This window comes from Trachypithecus francoisi, unplaced genomic scaffold, assembly GCF_009764315.1.
Source record: "Trachypithecus francoisi isolate TF-2019V2 unplaced genomic scaffold, Tfra_2.0 Contig00586, whole genome shotgun sequence".
Lineage (NCBI taxonomy): Eukaryota > Metazoa > Chordata > Mammalia > Primates > Cercopithecidae > Trachypithecus > Trachypithecus francoisi.
The window spans coordinates 7,739,455-7,755,779 of record NW_022680749.1 but is presented as its reverse complement, the minus strand read 5'-3'; the positions used below and the strand labels follow the sequence as shown (position 1 = coordinate 7,755,779).

The following is a 16,325-nucleotide window of genomic DNA, read 5'->3' as shown; positions in this document are numbered from 1 at the left end:
TCCCTTCTTCTTGTTTGGGTAGCTGAGACCTATCAGAAGTGTTTCAGAGGCCAGGTATTTAAATTTATACATTTAAGTGTATAAATTTATCCTACTTGCTTTCTAATTCAAACTTTTAATTTAAAACACACACACAGCTGGTCAAAATGAACACATTTTGTTTGGAGATTTTGAGTGGGGGGGTTTGATTTCTTGTTTGCAGGTCCTTGAGGATCCCCCCGCCAAAAAAATTGCAACGAAACGTTTTAAGTGTAGCATTAGACTGAGATAGGCAGAGTGATATGGCTTACACCAGAGAGGCACCCAACCCAGCCTGGGAGTGATGCAGCTCAGGATGGAATGGGGATCTGCTTGGATTTGAATGTTGAAACCACATCCCCAGCTGCACAACCTGGAAACATAGAAATCAGCCAGCCACACCTCTCCCTCACCCTCCCATTGATCAAGTCCTATAGATTCTATCCTTAAATAATGCTTGAATCCACCCAGTGCTCTTATTCCAACTGCTCTGTCCTTTATTCAGTCCCTTATCACTTCTTACCTGTTTTTTTCCAGTAGTCTACTTGGTCTCCCTGACTAGGGATCTCCTTCCCCAATCTCCTTTCCAGGCTTCTGCTGAGGATCCTCCCACAATGCAAATCTGGTAGTTTTTATACTGCCTAAAACTCTTCAATAGTTTCCCACAGCCCTCAGTTAAAAGTCCAAACTCTTTCCTATGGGATAGAAAGTCATTTGAGATTTGGGTCCCATTCAATTGAAACTACCTTTGCAAGAATTATAACAGTGAGAAAATTATGACAGTGAAAGAGATCTGATCTAACCAACCACCATCTTGCCTTTACCCTCCAAACTGCCTTTAATCATTCCTGGGCTTGGGCCAAGCTAACTTTAGGAGACATTTAGTTTATAGTTTAAATGATAGTAGCCCTTCTCCAAAACTAAACCGTCTTTATAGGTTAGGCAGATAAGAGGAGCCTGAATTCTGCTAAAGTGCAGACATAAATGTTTATCAGTCATTATTCCAGACGTCACAAGATTTACAACTTTCACAAATACTCCTGCAGATAACATCACTATTGTAAAACCTAAGATTGGCCTTTTGAGATGTCTTTTCAGGGTTTTGCATTTTTGACAAACAGTCGCTCCATCTGGACCTGCCAACCTGTCCTCTGGCCCCTCCCAGAGGCAGACTCAGCACACATGCAGCAGGACCATTTTCCACACTCCTATGATTGCATCCCCAGCCAATCAGCAGCACTCCATTCCCTGGTCTGCCAAACTATCCTTGAAAAACCACAGCCTCTGAATTTTCAGGGAGACTGATTTGAGTAATAAAACCCCAGTCTCCTGTTCAGCTGGCTCTGTGTGAATTAACTCTTTCTCTTGCAATTCCCCTGTCTTGATAAATCGGCTGTATCTGGGCAGCCGATAAAATGAGCTTGTTGGTTGGTTACATAAACTTTTCAGCTGTTACTACTCACCTTCTCCCTTCTCAAGCTGCTCTTCAGCCTTGTGGAACTCCTGGCAGTTTCCCAAAAATGCCAGGTTGTTTCAAATGCACCCAGAGTCTTGGCTCCTTCAGTTCTGAGTGAATTCTTTTAAACTTTCTCTCCCTATTCACCTGAAGAGAGGCCAATATTATTCAAAATTCAGTTTAAGGGTCATTTCCTCCCTGAACCCTGTTTTAGCTTCCATCTCAGCACCACTCCCCCACAATTCCCCACCCCTGACTCTGTCATTGCTCACTCTCTGGGGTCTTCTGGAGTTACCTCCCACAGCATAGACGGCATACTTTGCTCCCAACCATGATGATCATCTGCCTCGAATCCCCTGGTTTTGAAAAAGTTATTTTTTTAATTTAAAAAATATTTATTATCATCGTCGTTATCATCGTCATCACCTATTGATGAATCAGTCTATGGAACTGGACCCAGAATCTGTGCTTACAAAATATCCTGGGTTGCAAGTTACACTGCACGTTCATTTTTTGCAAAATACCTTGAGCTTTATAAGATATGCATACTTTTCTGTATGTATGTCAGTTTTAATACAAAGTTAAAAAGGAAAAATTCCCTAGGTTATTCTTACATAACACTGATGCTGGAGAATCACTGACTTTTCTCTCTCTACTGAATTGTAAGCCCTTTGAGGGCAGTGAAGCCATCTATCTTGTCTTTGTATTCCCAGCATGTTTTAGTGCCTACAACATAGTACACACAATAAATGACTAATAAATAAATAAGACCCAAGGGAGTGCACTGGTTTGTGGGTTCCCTTCTCCCTCACTCTCTTCCAAACATTTGTTGCATGCCCCTCTTGGAGCACATGACAGCTCACGCCTCAAAGTTACACCTCCTACACACACCCCTGAATAAACCTGTGAGATGCCACCTGGCTTCTTCCCTACCATACGCTGGGTGTAACTGATCCAAGCACCCAGCCTGACAAGGGTAGGAGAAAGGAAGCAGGTGGAGGACGTTCTGTCCCAGTACCAGTACTTTTGCCCTGCCTGGGTCTGAGCCACCTGGCTCAGGCCTTCCTCAGCAGGCCTGGGAATCAAGCTGGAAAAAATATGTCCTTGGAGATACTGCAGTGCTAAAGCTTCTATTTGCATCTCTGATGTAAGTTGCTTCCTAAGCCACTCAGTTCAATTATGTGGGAATTTGAAAATGATATATTTGAATATTTAGGAGTGGCTGGTGATTTTTAGCAAATTTACAGTAGAAAATGAGGGGGACTCTGTGTGAAATATCATCTAAGTCAGGGTTGTCCAATCTTTTGGCTTCCATTGGCCACATTGGAAGAGGAAGAATTGTCTTGGGCCACACATAAAATACACTAACACTAATGATAGCTAATGAGCTAAAAAAAAAAAGTTGCAAAAATAAATGTCATGTTTATGAATTTGTGTTGGGCCGTATTCAAAGCCGTCCTGAGCCGCATGCAGCCTGTGGGCCACGGGCTAGACAAGCTTGATATAAGTCATTTATCCAGTCACAAATCATTACCAAGTGCCTTCTAGGGACAGAGTGATGAACAAGTCATCTGCCTTAAAGATGCTAACAGTGAAGTGGGGTGAGATGGGCAATCAAATAATAATGTCTAACTTTTTCTAGCACTTACAATGTGCTGGACACTTTACATATGTTAACCTTAAATAATGAGATTTAGAGAATATGATTAACTATGAGGTTTCAGTGCAAAGCTTGAGGATAGCCACCTGGAAACACTAACTCCAAATGAGTGGGATCAGTCCTCCAAAGTGGAGAAGTTAAGATTTCACTTATACCGGCAGAGATGGAGAAGTTCCAGCAGAATTACATTTAACATACAAAACCAGTGCATATGCCACAGCGATTTGATTGGTTACAGACTGCTGCATTCCAAGGAAGATTATTACTCTGTGAGGAGAGGCAATGATCCAAGGGGTTCGTATCTCTGGCCGTGCTTGGTCTTCCTAATTATTTACAAGGAAAAAAGGCAAGGCCAGGCATGGTGGCTCATTCCTATAATTCCAATACTTTGGGAGGCCAAGGTGGGAGGATAACTTGAGCCCAGGAGTTGGAGGTTACAATAAGCTATGACTGTGCCACTGTGCTCCAGCCTGGGTGAAGGAGTGAGACCTTGTCTCAAAAAAAAAAAAAAAGCAGAAGTTGTAGCTGTATAGCCACATTTCTCTCAAGTCTCACAATAAAGTTCCAACAGCTTGAAGTTTGAATTATTTAATTTTACGCATGTGTTATGCATTTCATCAGTCTAACAACTCAGTGGTGTCCTATTACTATCAAGTTACAAATGAGGGAACAGATGCATTGTATAGTTACAAACTAATAAGGAGTCATAAAGGCAGTACAAAGAGTATGAAGAGGATATGGCAGGGAGACCTAATGTAGCCCTAAGGGTCAGGGAACATTCTCTAAATATGAGAAGTTAAACAGGAGATCTAAAGTTGGAGTCTAGTAGACAAAAGAGGTCTTAGAGAAGAGACCTGCAGGCAATGGAAACAGTAGAATGTTGTTTAAGGAATTGAAGGCAGCACAGGGAGCCCCTGATGAGACAGGAGAGGTAGGGAGGGGCCAGATCACCTGGGGTTTTTTTTTTTTGTCTGTCTTTAAATAGCATAAGGTTAGGGAAGCCAAGAGAGTTGGGATTTAGGGTTTAGTTCCACCTTTGCTCTTAATCTCAGCCATCTGTCTGCAGCTCAGTTTCCTGATGTGAAAAAAGTGTGCAAGAGTGGAGGGACCAGAGTGCTCCAGTGGCCCCCATGATTCTGAAACTCTGATTCTAGGTAAGGCTCTGCTGGAAGGAATTGCCAGATACAAGCCCTAGATGGTGCTGAATGCACTGAAACCCAGGGGCCCTGCAACCCAGTAGCCAGCCAGCCCTTGCCAGACTCTGACTCCTCTGTAGATTAATTGCAAATCATGGAGAATATCACAAAATAAATCACACAATAAATACGGCTGTAAGCATGGTTTGTGCCCCTCCGTCGAAACAAAGGGTGAACTGCTTAATCATAACAGCATAATAAGGAAAACTAGCTTTCTGAGCATTTACTATGTGCCAGGATTGTACCAGGTACTTTTAGTAGATTTTCTCACAACAGCCCCCTGTTATGGATAGGAAAGTGAGGCCTCAAGAGATTGCATAACTTAGGGAAGGTACTCACCACTCAAATTAGTCCTGCATACTGAGCATGGACAGTCCCGTTTCCTATTACCAGAAGTGTTACCTTGAGCAATAACGTTATCTGGGTTTGCTCAGTGGCTGAGTTGTAATTTGAACCCACTGCTAACTCCAAAGCTCATGGTGTTGGTCACCACGTGATGCTGCCTTCCCTTCTTAGAAGAGGCAACTCCTTACTCTATAAATAACATGACATTGTCTTTTGAAGTCCTTTCTGGGTGAGGAAAGTGCTTTTTATAGCATGGAATTGCTCCTGTTTATTTGGTCTCTTTCAGCACCGATTAATCCTGCCTATAGTTTTGTCCTTCACTGTCCTTACACTGTATTCCTAGGTTTCCTCCCTGCAAAAGACAACTTCATGAGACCACATGGTGTTTGTGTGTGTGTGTGCCAGCAAAGAAATTTCACTCCCCTCCCTCCCCAAGTCTGCCTACTTTTCTATAAATAATTGTTCTCCTTCCGCCCCTCAGGCCTCTAAGTAATTTGGTCACTTAACCAAACGCACAGGCACACACGCGCGCGCGCGCGTAAGCACACACTCACAAAGCGGGGAGGGTAACGTGAATGACCTTGCAAAGGTATCTTGCCCACTGGGGACAGGATTAGCAAACCTGAAACCTCTGCAAATATTTATCTTCCTCCCGTATTCCTCCTGAAGCGGTTCGCTCCTCTCGCTGTCTCTCCCAGACCCCTCTCGTTTTCACTCCGCCATACAAAGCCCAACCCGCCCATCTCCTCTCTGCAAGCCCAGAGAACTTGATTCCCCATGTTGAAACTCGTCGGTGGCGGTGGCGGGCAGGACTGGGCATGCTCAGTGGCGGGGACCAGTCTGGGAGGCGAGGAAGCCGCGTTTGAAGTCGCGCGGCCCGGGGCTCGGGGGAAGGCGGGCGACGGGAGCCCCGGCTGGGGGTGCGCGGGGATCCCCGATTCCGAGCCCGGGGCTGGCGTGCTCCAGGCCGGCGCCGTGGGGCCGGCGCGCTGGGGGCAGGGCGCGGAGGAGGTGGGGGAGTCGGCAGGAGGAGGGGAGGAGCGCCGGGTTCGCCATCCCCAGGCGCCGGCTCTGCGGCTGCTGAATCGGAAGCTGCAGGGAGGATCCGGGGAAATAAAGACGCCCGAGAATGACCTCCAGCGAGGCCGCCTGAGCCGGGGCCCGCGCGCAGCCCCGCCAGCACCCGGCATGGGCGACCGCGGCGGGCAGCCGGAGCGCTCGGCCCCGCACTCCCCTGGGGCCCCCGTGGGCACCAGCGCCGCCGCTGTGAACGGGCTGCTGCACAACGGCTTCCACCCGCCGCCAGTCCAGCCGCCGCTCGTCTGCAGCCGGGGTCCAGTGGGCGGCAACGACGCAGTGCCCCAGCGCCTCCCGCTCCTACCGGAGCTCCAGCCGCAGCCACTGCTCCCTCAGCATGATTCCCCGGCCAAGAAATGCCGGCTGCGGAGGAGGATGGACTCGGGGAGAAAGAACAGGCCGCGTAAGTCCCGCTGGGAGGGGAGCGCGGGCGCAAGGCAGACGCAGCGTGCGGGGCCCGGGACTGGGAGCGGCTGGGGCAGACGCCGCAGCACGTCCCGTGCGCCCCCGCGTCTGCGGTCGAGGGACTGCACGGAGTGGGTTCCTGGGACTGATTCTTTTCCCAGGGGGCATCAAGCACTACAGGTCGTTGCCTGAGCCTGTCTTTTGCTCGCTTCTATCCGTAGAATGGGGCGATTGGACACGGAGCTTGAGCGGGTCCCTAGGTCAAGGATCTATAATAGGCGAACGCTCTGTCCGCCCTTCTAACTGGTGGCTGAGAAAAGCATGTGTGTGAACATTTGCTGGGGTCCAGGAGTGAGGATAAAGTGGGCGGCACACTGAGGGTGCCCTCTCCTTTCTCACCCCTCTCGCTTCTCTGAGCGCGTCCTGCTGGGGTTGCCTGCCCTTTGAATCACAGAGTAGCCGGCAGCGTCTCGGGTCTATTGGAAAGCGCAAGTCTGGAGGCGTGTAGTTTAACAACCCCCAAAATCACAGCCTATTAGACGCTGTTGCTTCACAGCCAATGAGAGGGTTTTTTGGGAGGGACACACCCACTGATACCATGTGGGCTGGAAGTATGTGGACCAATGAAAATTGGAGGTGGATTTTTTTTTTTCAAAAGGGGGGTTTGAGTTGAGGGTTTGTAATTGTAATGTACACTACAGAAAGCCGAAGTGCATTATTTCACAATCTAAAGCTTGTATATATAATGGTAGTTTGTAAAGTGTACCTTCCCCACAGGACGTTGTGGGATGTAAATTTGTAGGTCGAGTTTACCGCTGGTTTTTCTTAGCTGAACCTCATTCAACTGGTTACTTCTTTGTGGGTGTCTTTAATGAAGCTTATACATGGCAAAAATCAAAGTAAGTACAGTAAGTGCTAATAAATGACTGCATTTGAGCACACACCTTTTGCATAGAGGTTATGCTGTTCGATATAGGGAAAATGTTAAGTAGGTTTTGGATTTCTGTAAAAGTTTAATGTTTGGCAAATAACAACTTCACTTTTCCCTGTTTCTATGTTTTTTTGGCTCTTAACTTTTCTGCATTGGATTAAGGTTTCTAAGACCTTGGAAAGGACTTTGACATGATTGTGGGTGACTGGTACTTGTATCTTGTGGGTTTGAAATGTTAAGTTTGTAGGTTAAGATTTTGTGTGGAACTTTGAAGCCAAACAGCAGATTTGGCTAAGGTTGTAAGGTGTAGGGTTGTAATCTAGCACATGAATTTTAATTTGCTTTTGTTTTTGATACTTGTTAGAAAATGACATTAATTCGTATTAATATTTTAAAAGTCAGGACTTAATATTGATTACCTGTGGTTTATAAACCTGTTTTACTCATTTTGAAGCTACATTTCAGTTATTTCTCTGATCTACATTGACAGATTGTACTAGAGTTTGCAATGAAAATAGCTAAAACATAATGAAAGGGAGCTTCTAACTTAATCTTCTATGTTTAATTGAGGATATAACAACTCTTGAAATAACTTCTGAGGAATTGAAAACACACCTTCTAAGAATACCTTGAAGACAGAGAAAAACTAACCTGAGCCTTAACTTGTGCTTGCAAACCCACAGAAATTATTTTAAAATACAAAAAAGTGTAACTATCTGCCTGCGTGCTTTGTGTCAGAAATTAAAGTGGTTTATATTTCTTACAAAATAAAAATCCTAGTTGTTTTAAGTTTCATGAACACAATTGTTACTTATAATTTTTTAAAAATGGTTTGTCAAAATTGGATTTACATTATTTACCATGTTTTCTTCTCTCAGATTTGAACAACCATTTCTAAAATAAATTTTACATGTTCCGAGGAGTCAAATCTGGCCTTTTCACTGCCAAAATATCTTAGTTAAAAATGGCTTAACTTAATATCTTTGTGCCTTGCCTATTGACATTCACATATCTTTATAAAAAGAATATTGTCCAATCAGTTGATATTTAGTTACTCTAAGAGGAAGTAGGTACTCTAAGAGGAACATTTACGCACTCTGTGACTATTTACATACTCTAAGCTTATTCCTATTTGCTGATGACTGACAGATTTTACAGGAACAATTTTTGCAAAGAGTAGTTGGGTGCTTTAAATGCAAACTTTAGTGTGTGCCAGTGGCGAAGCATCAACTAGACAAATAATTATTTCCTCCTGGTCAGTTACAACAATTTGGCCTCAGTCCAAACAAGATGTGTGTTAAGACAGCCAGAATGCATATGTGGATAGGTGTGTTTCTATTTTGTAATATTCTGGCAAAGGACAATACACATTAAAATACTTGATGTTTGAAAATGATGGATAGAATAAAACAGATCAGTATTTTTAGATTATTTAACAAATTTTAATCTGACCTCTCAGTGCCGAGACTATTCACCATCCTGCAATCTAAAAATCAGACCAGTGGCAGGTTAATTTTGCTAAACCAGGAAAGGAGAATGTTGTCCACTCTTTTCATCTAAAGTGCCATCACCTCACTCTACTTGTCCTTAAAAGGCTTTTCTTAGACTACTTAATATCAGGCTTCCTTAGGTACTTTACCCATCTCTGCTACTTAGCAGCAGTGTGATCTTAACCAAGTTACTAGGTCAAATCTTGAACTGCTGGAGCTAGGCTAGGTGATCTCTAAGTGGTGTTTCCTATACCTTCAGAATTCTATGACACTTCAGAGCTGACAGTTCTTCCTACTAGATGACACTAGTTATCTGCTCTGCCATTGACTTAACATTTAATTATGAATGGATTTTTTTGCCTTGTGCTAATTTTTTTGTTTGTTTGTTTTGTTTGTTTTGTTTTGATTTTGAGACGGAGTCTCGCTCCATCGCTAGGCTGGAATGCAGTGGCACGATCTCGGCTCACTGCAAGCTCCGCCTCCCGGCTTCACGCCATTCTCCTGCCGCAGCCTCCAGAGGAGCTGAGACTACAGGCGCCCACCACCACGCCCAGCTAATATTTTGTATTTTTAGTAGAGACGGGATTTCACCGTGTTAGCCAAGATGGTCTCATCTCCTGACCTTGTGATCCGCCCACCTTGGCCTCCCAAAGTGCTAGGATTACAGGGGTGAGCCACCGCACCCAGCCACCTTGTGCTGATTTTATCATGTGTGTTCTATGTGTTACTTGTCTCCCCAATTAAATCGAATGTCTGATTATAGACGATACATTTTTTCTCATATGGCTTGCACCTTGGGTACAAGAGTATATGACTGATGTCACAGAAAAAAAGGTACAAGTAACCCTATCACTAACCTCACTGAGGAAGCCATCTCCACCTCCACAACAGACTTTGATAAAAGTCCTTCAATGGAGTTTCTTTGAGGTATCAGTAGGGAGATTCCTTTGATCTGCTCCTTGGTGCGCTGATTCTCTGAAGCACAATTAAGTAGCATCTCATAGGGTCACCTCATTTAACAAATATTTTGAAACTAATGGTGAGGTGCTGTGAATGCTAATGTGTTATAAATGGTATGCTCATTCAAGGGCTTGAATCCCAGCTGGATGATCTTAGCTGGTTACTTTACCTGTATGTTTCAGTTTCATATCAATAAAATGGAGATAATCTTACTACCTTGTGTGGCTGCTATGAGGATTAAATGAGATAATATATATAAAGAATCCTGTTTGGCACGTAGAACTTATTGATGAATGGCAGCTCTCATCATCACTGTCACACTACACATTGTCCACCATTAATCCATAGGACAAGGCATTTGAGCTGCAACATATAACCTCAGGCTGACTTTCTTCATTTTAGAAAACTACAGGCCAGGTTCAATGGCTCATGCCTATAATCCCAGTACTTTGGGAGGCCAAGGGAGGAGGATCTCTTGAGCCCAGAGGTTCAAGACCAGACTGGACAACACAGGGAGACCCCGTCTCTACAAAAATAAAAGTAAAAAAGTTTAGCCAAGCATGATGACATGTGCCTGTGGTACCAGCCACTCAGGAGGCTGGGGCAGGAGGATTGCTTGAGTTTCCAAGGTCGAGGCTGCAGTGAGCCATGATTGTGCCACTGCACTCCAGCCTAGGATACAAAGCAAGACCCTATCTCTAAATAAACAAACAAATACAGGCTTAGAATAAGAAAGATCAAAGAGTTGTATTTGATCAGCTATAATACTATTCCTATCCCACAATTCTTTTTTTCTTTTCCTTTTTTTCCTTCCTTTCTCTTTTTTTTTTTTTTTTGGCCTTTTTTCCCTCTCAAGATAGCTAAAAATATTGGATAGCACAAAAAATGTAGGAAGAAAGCAGGAAAAAGTACTTGTGATCCCACCACTTGGAGAAAGCAACTGTTTAAAATGTACCATATTTTAATGATAATTTTGGATCATACTAAGATAACTTTATTATTAAAAATTTTAGTATAAGCATTTTCTTATGGCATCTAAACATCATCCTTAATGGTTGTATTATATTTCTGATATTCCATTATATAGATATTCCAAAATGTATTTAACCTATCTCTTGCAGCTTTAGGCCTATCTCTTGCAGCTTTATATCACAAAGCACACACACACAAACACAAACTTCGAATCACTAATTCAAACATTGTAGTCTTGATTAGAACTTGGAGTATTTTGCTGTATTAGAAAGCAGAAGTATGGCAGCAACAACTTTTTACATAACTCTTTTTCCCTAAAGTTATTTTCAATAATATTGGTGAATATATACTTTTTAAAGGAGGAACAGAAATGACACAAAGTGGTATATAGATGTTGTCTTGAAAACCTGGATATTTTAGACACCAAGGACACTGTTTTAGAAAAGCCATAACACTAGTGGAGAGAGGAGAAGAATGCAAAGGAAATAATTGAGTCACTGACCACTACACTGCAGAAAGGCAAACATGTGAGTATCATCTGAAGGGCTCAAGAACATGTGCTACCTTATTCCATCTCATCCCAGTGTGTGGCAACAGGCAGGAATAATGAGTAGATGCATGCAGTCAGCCTTCTGGTCGGAAGTTCTGGCTTCTCAAATCATCCAGATAGCAGAAAATGAGAGTTAATTATGCACGTAGCATACTGGTGGGTACAGACTGAAAAACCTCAAATCTGTTACCAGTTTTAGCCATCATTGTGAAAGTATAAGGCTTTAATTTCCTGAATATTGGGATGTTTAGCTTTGGCACTTGGACTTTACATTACCCTTGAATCAGGCTAATTAGAAAAACCAGTATAAAAAAGATAAATAAGGAAAATTGGTTGTATCTGCATAGAGTATGGATGCATACAGTATTTTTAACAATTAATTTTAACATAATCAGTACCTCTAGATGAATGAGAGACATTGCAACTTAAAACACAAAAGACTAAAATGGAAAGAAGGAGCACACTCTAGTATTGCTATCTTCTAGGGCGTGGTCAAATTCCCAAGTTTGTCAATTAAGCTGTGAATTGTACAATACAATAATTGTATAATAATTTACAAAATTATTATTCATTTGAATTGATGAATAATAATTTAAGGCCCAAGTGTCCAGCGTCCAACTGGTTAAGGATCAGGATTCTATTAAACATACGAACACTGCTTTTCCTCCAAAAGACCAGTAAGTGAATTTCAACATTAATATAATACAAAGCATATTTTATTTGGCATGGTGACCAAAGACACAAACGGTGTTGTTGCTTCTTGACATGTGAGACATTTAACAAGTGACTAAAACAAAACCCATCACGGTTTTGGAGACAGAATAAGTAGGGGAAACAAAGGAGTATTGGTTTTAACTGACAGGCTGTTTTGTGAGTGTGTGATAGCCTGCGTTTTAATATTTTGTATGTGTATACATTAAGTATGAACCAATTATCATGAAAATTAATCAGGGTTTGACTTCTAATATATTTAATTACATATGCTTTAGGTTTAATAGGTAAGCCAGTATTCATCTTGGGACCTTGGGATGACAAGTATTTAGTGTACCCACTGTGGCGTACAGAATTTCTAAGTAGACCTTTTCTCTAGATAGTACAGCTGTCAAGCTTGGTACCTCATTACTTAATTTATGACACCTTTTAAATGCCTGGAGTTGTTGGGTAATTGTGTGTGTGTGTGTGTGTGTGTGTGTGTATGTGTATTCTCTCCTTGAGAGTATATTTGAGAGTAACGGCTGATTCAAAGGGGCAAAGAAATATTATTTTTAAAGAGAATTACATCAGAATAATGACCTCGACCTCTAACAGATTTCTCTATTGTTAGGAAAGAAAGTGGAAAAAGTCATGACAGTAGCTTCGATTTACACACTAATGAGAGTAGTATTATTGAGTGACATCTCTGTGTCCGTTCTGTATGTGCTTTTACAAAAGCATGCAATTCCCACTCCTGCTCTCTATTTTAAAGATGGGCAAAGAGAGGCTCAAAAGAGCAAAGCAACCTGTCCAAAGACCTGTAATCAGTGAATGACAGGGCCAAAACTGTAACCCAAGTCTATCTTCCTTGCCAACTGGCTTTGTTTTCTACCACAATAAGCCTATTATTTATGTTGGGGAAAGGATATGTGTTCTGTCAAACTTTCGGAAAAGATAGGTGCATGTAATCTGTACACCTCTGGCAAAAAGCTCATCCATGTGTCTGTGGAAGTAACAGTAGCCAACATTGAGGAGCACTTACTATGTGCTAGGCATTAAGTTAGACATATAGATTCTCTCATCAAATTCTTCCAGCAGCCTGTGAAATAGATACTGTCATTATCTTCCTTCTACAAATGAGGAAACTGAGGGCTCAGGACTCAGGGTAAATCTATTTGAGTTAAGATTTTGACTGTCCTGGGCAGGGCCCTAGTGGGTTCCATGAAGCAAGTGTGGATTGGGTTCTGTGGTGTAAAGAGCTTTGTTGCCACCAGACCTGGATTCAGATCCTCATTCCCTGCTTACTAGCAATGAAGCCTTAGGTGAGATTCTTAACTTCATCAAGGCTCACTGTTGAATAGAGATAATGGTGGCCATCTTATCAGTTGTAGTAATAACCAAATGTGCAAAATGTACATCAAGTGTAGTACCATGCCTGGACCCTAGTACATGCGTAGTAAAAGATATCTTACTATTTATCATGGTTTGAATGTGTCCCCTAGAACCCATATGTTGGAAATGTAATCTCCAATGCAACAGTGTTAGAAGGTGGGGCGTAATGGGGGATGTTTAGGTCATGAGGGCTCCATCCTCATGTATGGGTTAATGCCATTGTAAAAGGACTTGAGGCTGCAAGTTCAATCTCTTGCTCTTTCTCAAGCATGCTCTTTTGCCTTTCTGCCATGGGATGATGCAGCAAGAAGGCCCTCACCAGATGCAGTCCCTCGATCTTGGACTTCTCAGCCTCCAGAACTGTAAGCCAAATAAATTTCTGTTCATTATTAATTACCCAGTCACAGGTATTCTGTTATAGCAGCACAAACTGGACTAAGACAGAAAACTGGTACTGAGAATTGGGGCTGTTGCTATAACAAATACCTGAAAATGTGAAAGCGGTTTTGGAACTGGGTAACAGGTAGAGGCTGGAAGAATGTGGGGAAGCAGGCTATGAAAAGCCTGTGTTGCTATGAACAGAGCATTAAATGTGGTTCTGGTGAAGGCCGAGAAGAGGAGGAGAGCTGTAGTAAAAGTCTAAATCTGCTTAGAGATTAATTATGTGATAGTGATGAGAATGTTGGTAGAAATAAGAACAAAAAAGGCAATTCTGATGAGATCTCAGATGGAGAAGAGGAATAAGGTATTGGAAACTGGAGTAAAAACCAGCCTTGTTATGAAGTGGCAAAGAATTTGACTGAATTGTGTCTGTACCCTAGGGCTTTATGGAAGGCAGAATGTAAGAGCAATGAACTACAATATTTGATGGAAGAAATTTCTAAGCAAAATATTAACTGCATACAGGAAAAGAGAAGAGAGAAATGATTTAAAGATAAAATTTATAATTAAAAAGGAAACAGAATTTAGGGGTTTGAAGGATTCTCATCCTGGCCATGTGGTAGAGAATGAAAGAACATTTTCGGGAAAAGAAGACCAATGGTGTGGGCAAGCAACCAATTGATAAGGACATCAGTAGGGATAGAAGGAAACCAGAGGCTGTGCATTAGTACAATGGAAGAATGACTCTGAAGGCATTTTGGAAATGACTGATGCTGTTCCTCCCATCACAGGCACACGGTGCCATGACCTCGAAGAAGGAAGTATAGTTATGCCCCACATATAGACCTTTTCACCAAGGAAGGAGCACATATACAAAGGTAGTCCTATAAGATTATAACCGAGCTGAAAAATTCTTATTGCCCATTGGTATCATAACCATTGTAACATCATAACTCCATGTGTTGCTCATCTGTTTTTGGTGATAATGGTATAAACCTACTGGCTGCCAGTCATATAAAAATATAGCACCTTCAATTATGTATAATACATAATACCTTCCAGTGAGACAAGATGTGGAGGTGGAAGACAGTGAAATTGATGACCCTGACTCTGTGTAGACCTAGGTTGATGTGTGTGTTTGTGTCTTTGTTTTTAACAAATAAGTTTAAACAGTAAAAAATAAAAAATAAAAAATTTTAAAAGTAGAAAAAAGCTTATAGAATGAGAATATAAACAAAATATTTTTGTATGCCTATGCATTGTGTTTGTGTTTTAAGCCAAGTGTTATTACAAAAGAGTCAAAAAATTTTAGAAATTAGAAAGTTTATAAAGTAAAAATGTTATAGTAAGCTAAGTATAATTGATTACTGAAGAAATACATTTCTTTTTATAAATTTAGTGTAGCCTAAGTGAACAATGTTTGTAAAGTCTACAGTGTGTACAGTGATGTCCTAGGCCTTCACATTTACTCACCACTCACTCACCCAGAGCAACTTTCAGTCCTGGAAGTTCCTGTGTGTGCCCTATACAGGTACACCACTTTTTGTCTTTTATACTGTATTTTTACTGTACCTTTTCTATGTTTAGATCTGTTTAGATACCCAAATACTAACCATTGTTACAATTGCCTACAATACTCAGCACAGTAACATGCTGTACAGGTTTACAGCTTGGGAGCAATAGGGTTTACCATATAGCCTAGGTCTGTAGGAGGCTATACCATCTAGGGTTGTATAAGTACACTCTATGCTGTTTGCACAATGACAAAATTGCCTAATGACACTTCTTTTCTCTGAAAATATCCCTGTCATTAAGTGACATATGACTGTATAACAAAAGAGAGACCTAGTGTGCCCTCTGGATCTTGGAGTTCACTGCTCAGGGCTGCCTGAAGTCTCTGCTCTCCACATTTCAGTACAGTGCTTCTTGCTCACCCCACCCATGGCTCAAGGGTGCTCTGGTGTGGCTCAGGCCACAGCTTTGGAATGTGCAAGCAGCAAATCTTGGTGGCATCCATGTGGTGTTAAGTCTACAAACATGTGGAGTACAAGAATTGTGGAGGCAGGCCGAGTGCGGTGGTTCATGCCTATAATCCCACCACTTTGGGAGGTCAAGGCAGGCGGATCACAAGGTCGGGAGATGGAGACCATCCTGGCTAACACGGTGAAACCCCATCTCTACTAAAAATACAAAAAAAATAGCGGGGTGTGGTGGCATGCACCTCTAATCCCAGCTACTCAGGAGGCTGAGGCACAAGAATCACTTGAACCCGGGAGGTGGAGGTTGCAGTCAGCCGAGATTGCGCCACTGCACTCCAGCCTGGGTGACAGAGCAACACTCCATCTCAGAAAAAAAAAAAAGAATTGTGGAGACATGGCTTTCTCCAGCTAGATTTCAAAGGATATCAAAGACAGCCTCATGGCCCAGGCAGACACGTGTTGCAGGGGTGGAGCCACCCAGAGAGCCCCTACTAGGGCAATGTGCAGCATAACTTTGGGGTCAGAGCTACCGCAGAGAGTCTCCTAGAGCAATGCCTAGTAAAGCCTAAGGAGTGGGCTCACACCAACACTCCAGAACTCCAGAACTACCAACATGAAACACCAGCCAGGAGAGCCACAGGCACCTGACACCAGCCTGTGAGAGTCGCTGCATGGGTAGTACCAAGCAAAGCTATAAGGGTAGGCCTGCCTACCTGAGGCCTTGGGATCCCAATTGCCACTCCAGTGTTCCCAGATGGTAGGATGTGGAGTCAAGGAAGATTATTCTGGAGCCTTAAGATTTAGTGTTGTTTGCCCTGTT

General features: G+C 42.6%; 1 protein-coding gene across 11 annotated transcripts in view; it reads left to right on the top strand.

The window, feature by feature from the left end:
* The window catches only part of PANK1 (pantothenate kinase 1), a 122,161-nt gene that overhangs the window by 51,280 nt on the left and 54,556 nt on the right, over window positions 1-16,325 (top strand). Inside the window, exon 1 of one of the 11 annotated variants that reach the window (XM_033215990.1) lies at window positions 5,181-6,155. The exons of 9 other annotated variants lie outside the window; for them this stretch is intronic. In XM_033215990.1, the coding sequence (XP_033071881.1) occupies window positions 5,453-6,155 (703 nt within the window). In that variant the 5' untranslated portion in view covers window positions 5,181-5,452. Of the gene's footprint in view, window positions 1-5,180; window positions 6,156-6,803; window positions 7,057-16,325 lie in introns of those variants that run through there. One more of the 11 variants, XM_033216013.1, reaches the window with a different exon arrangement.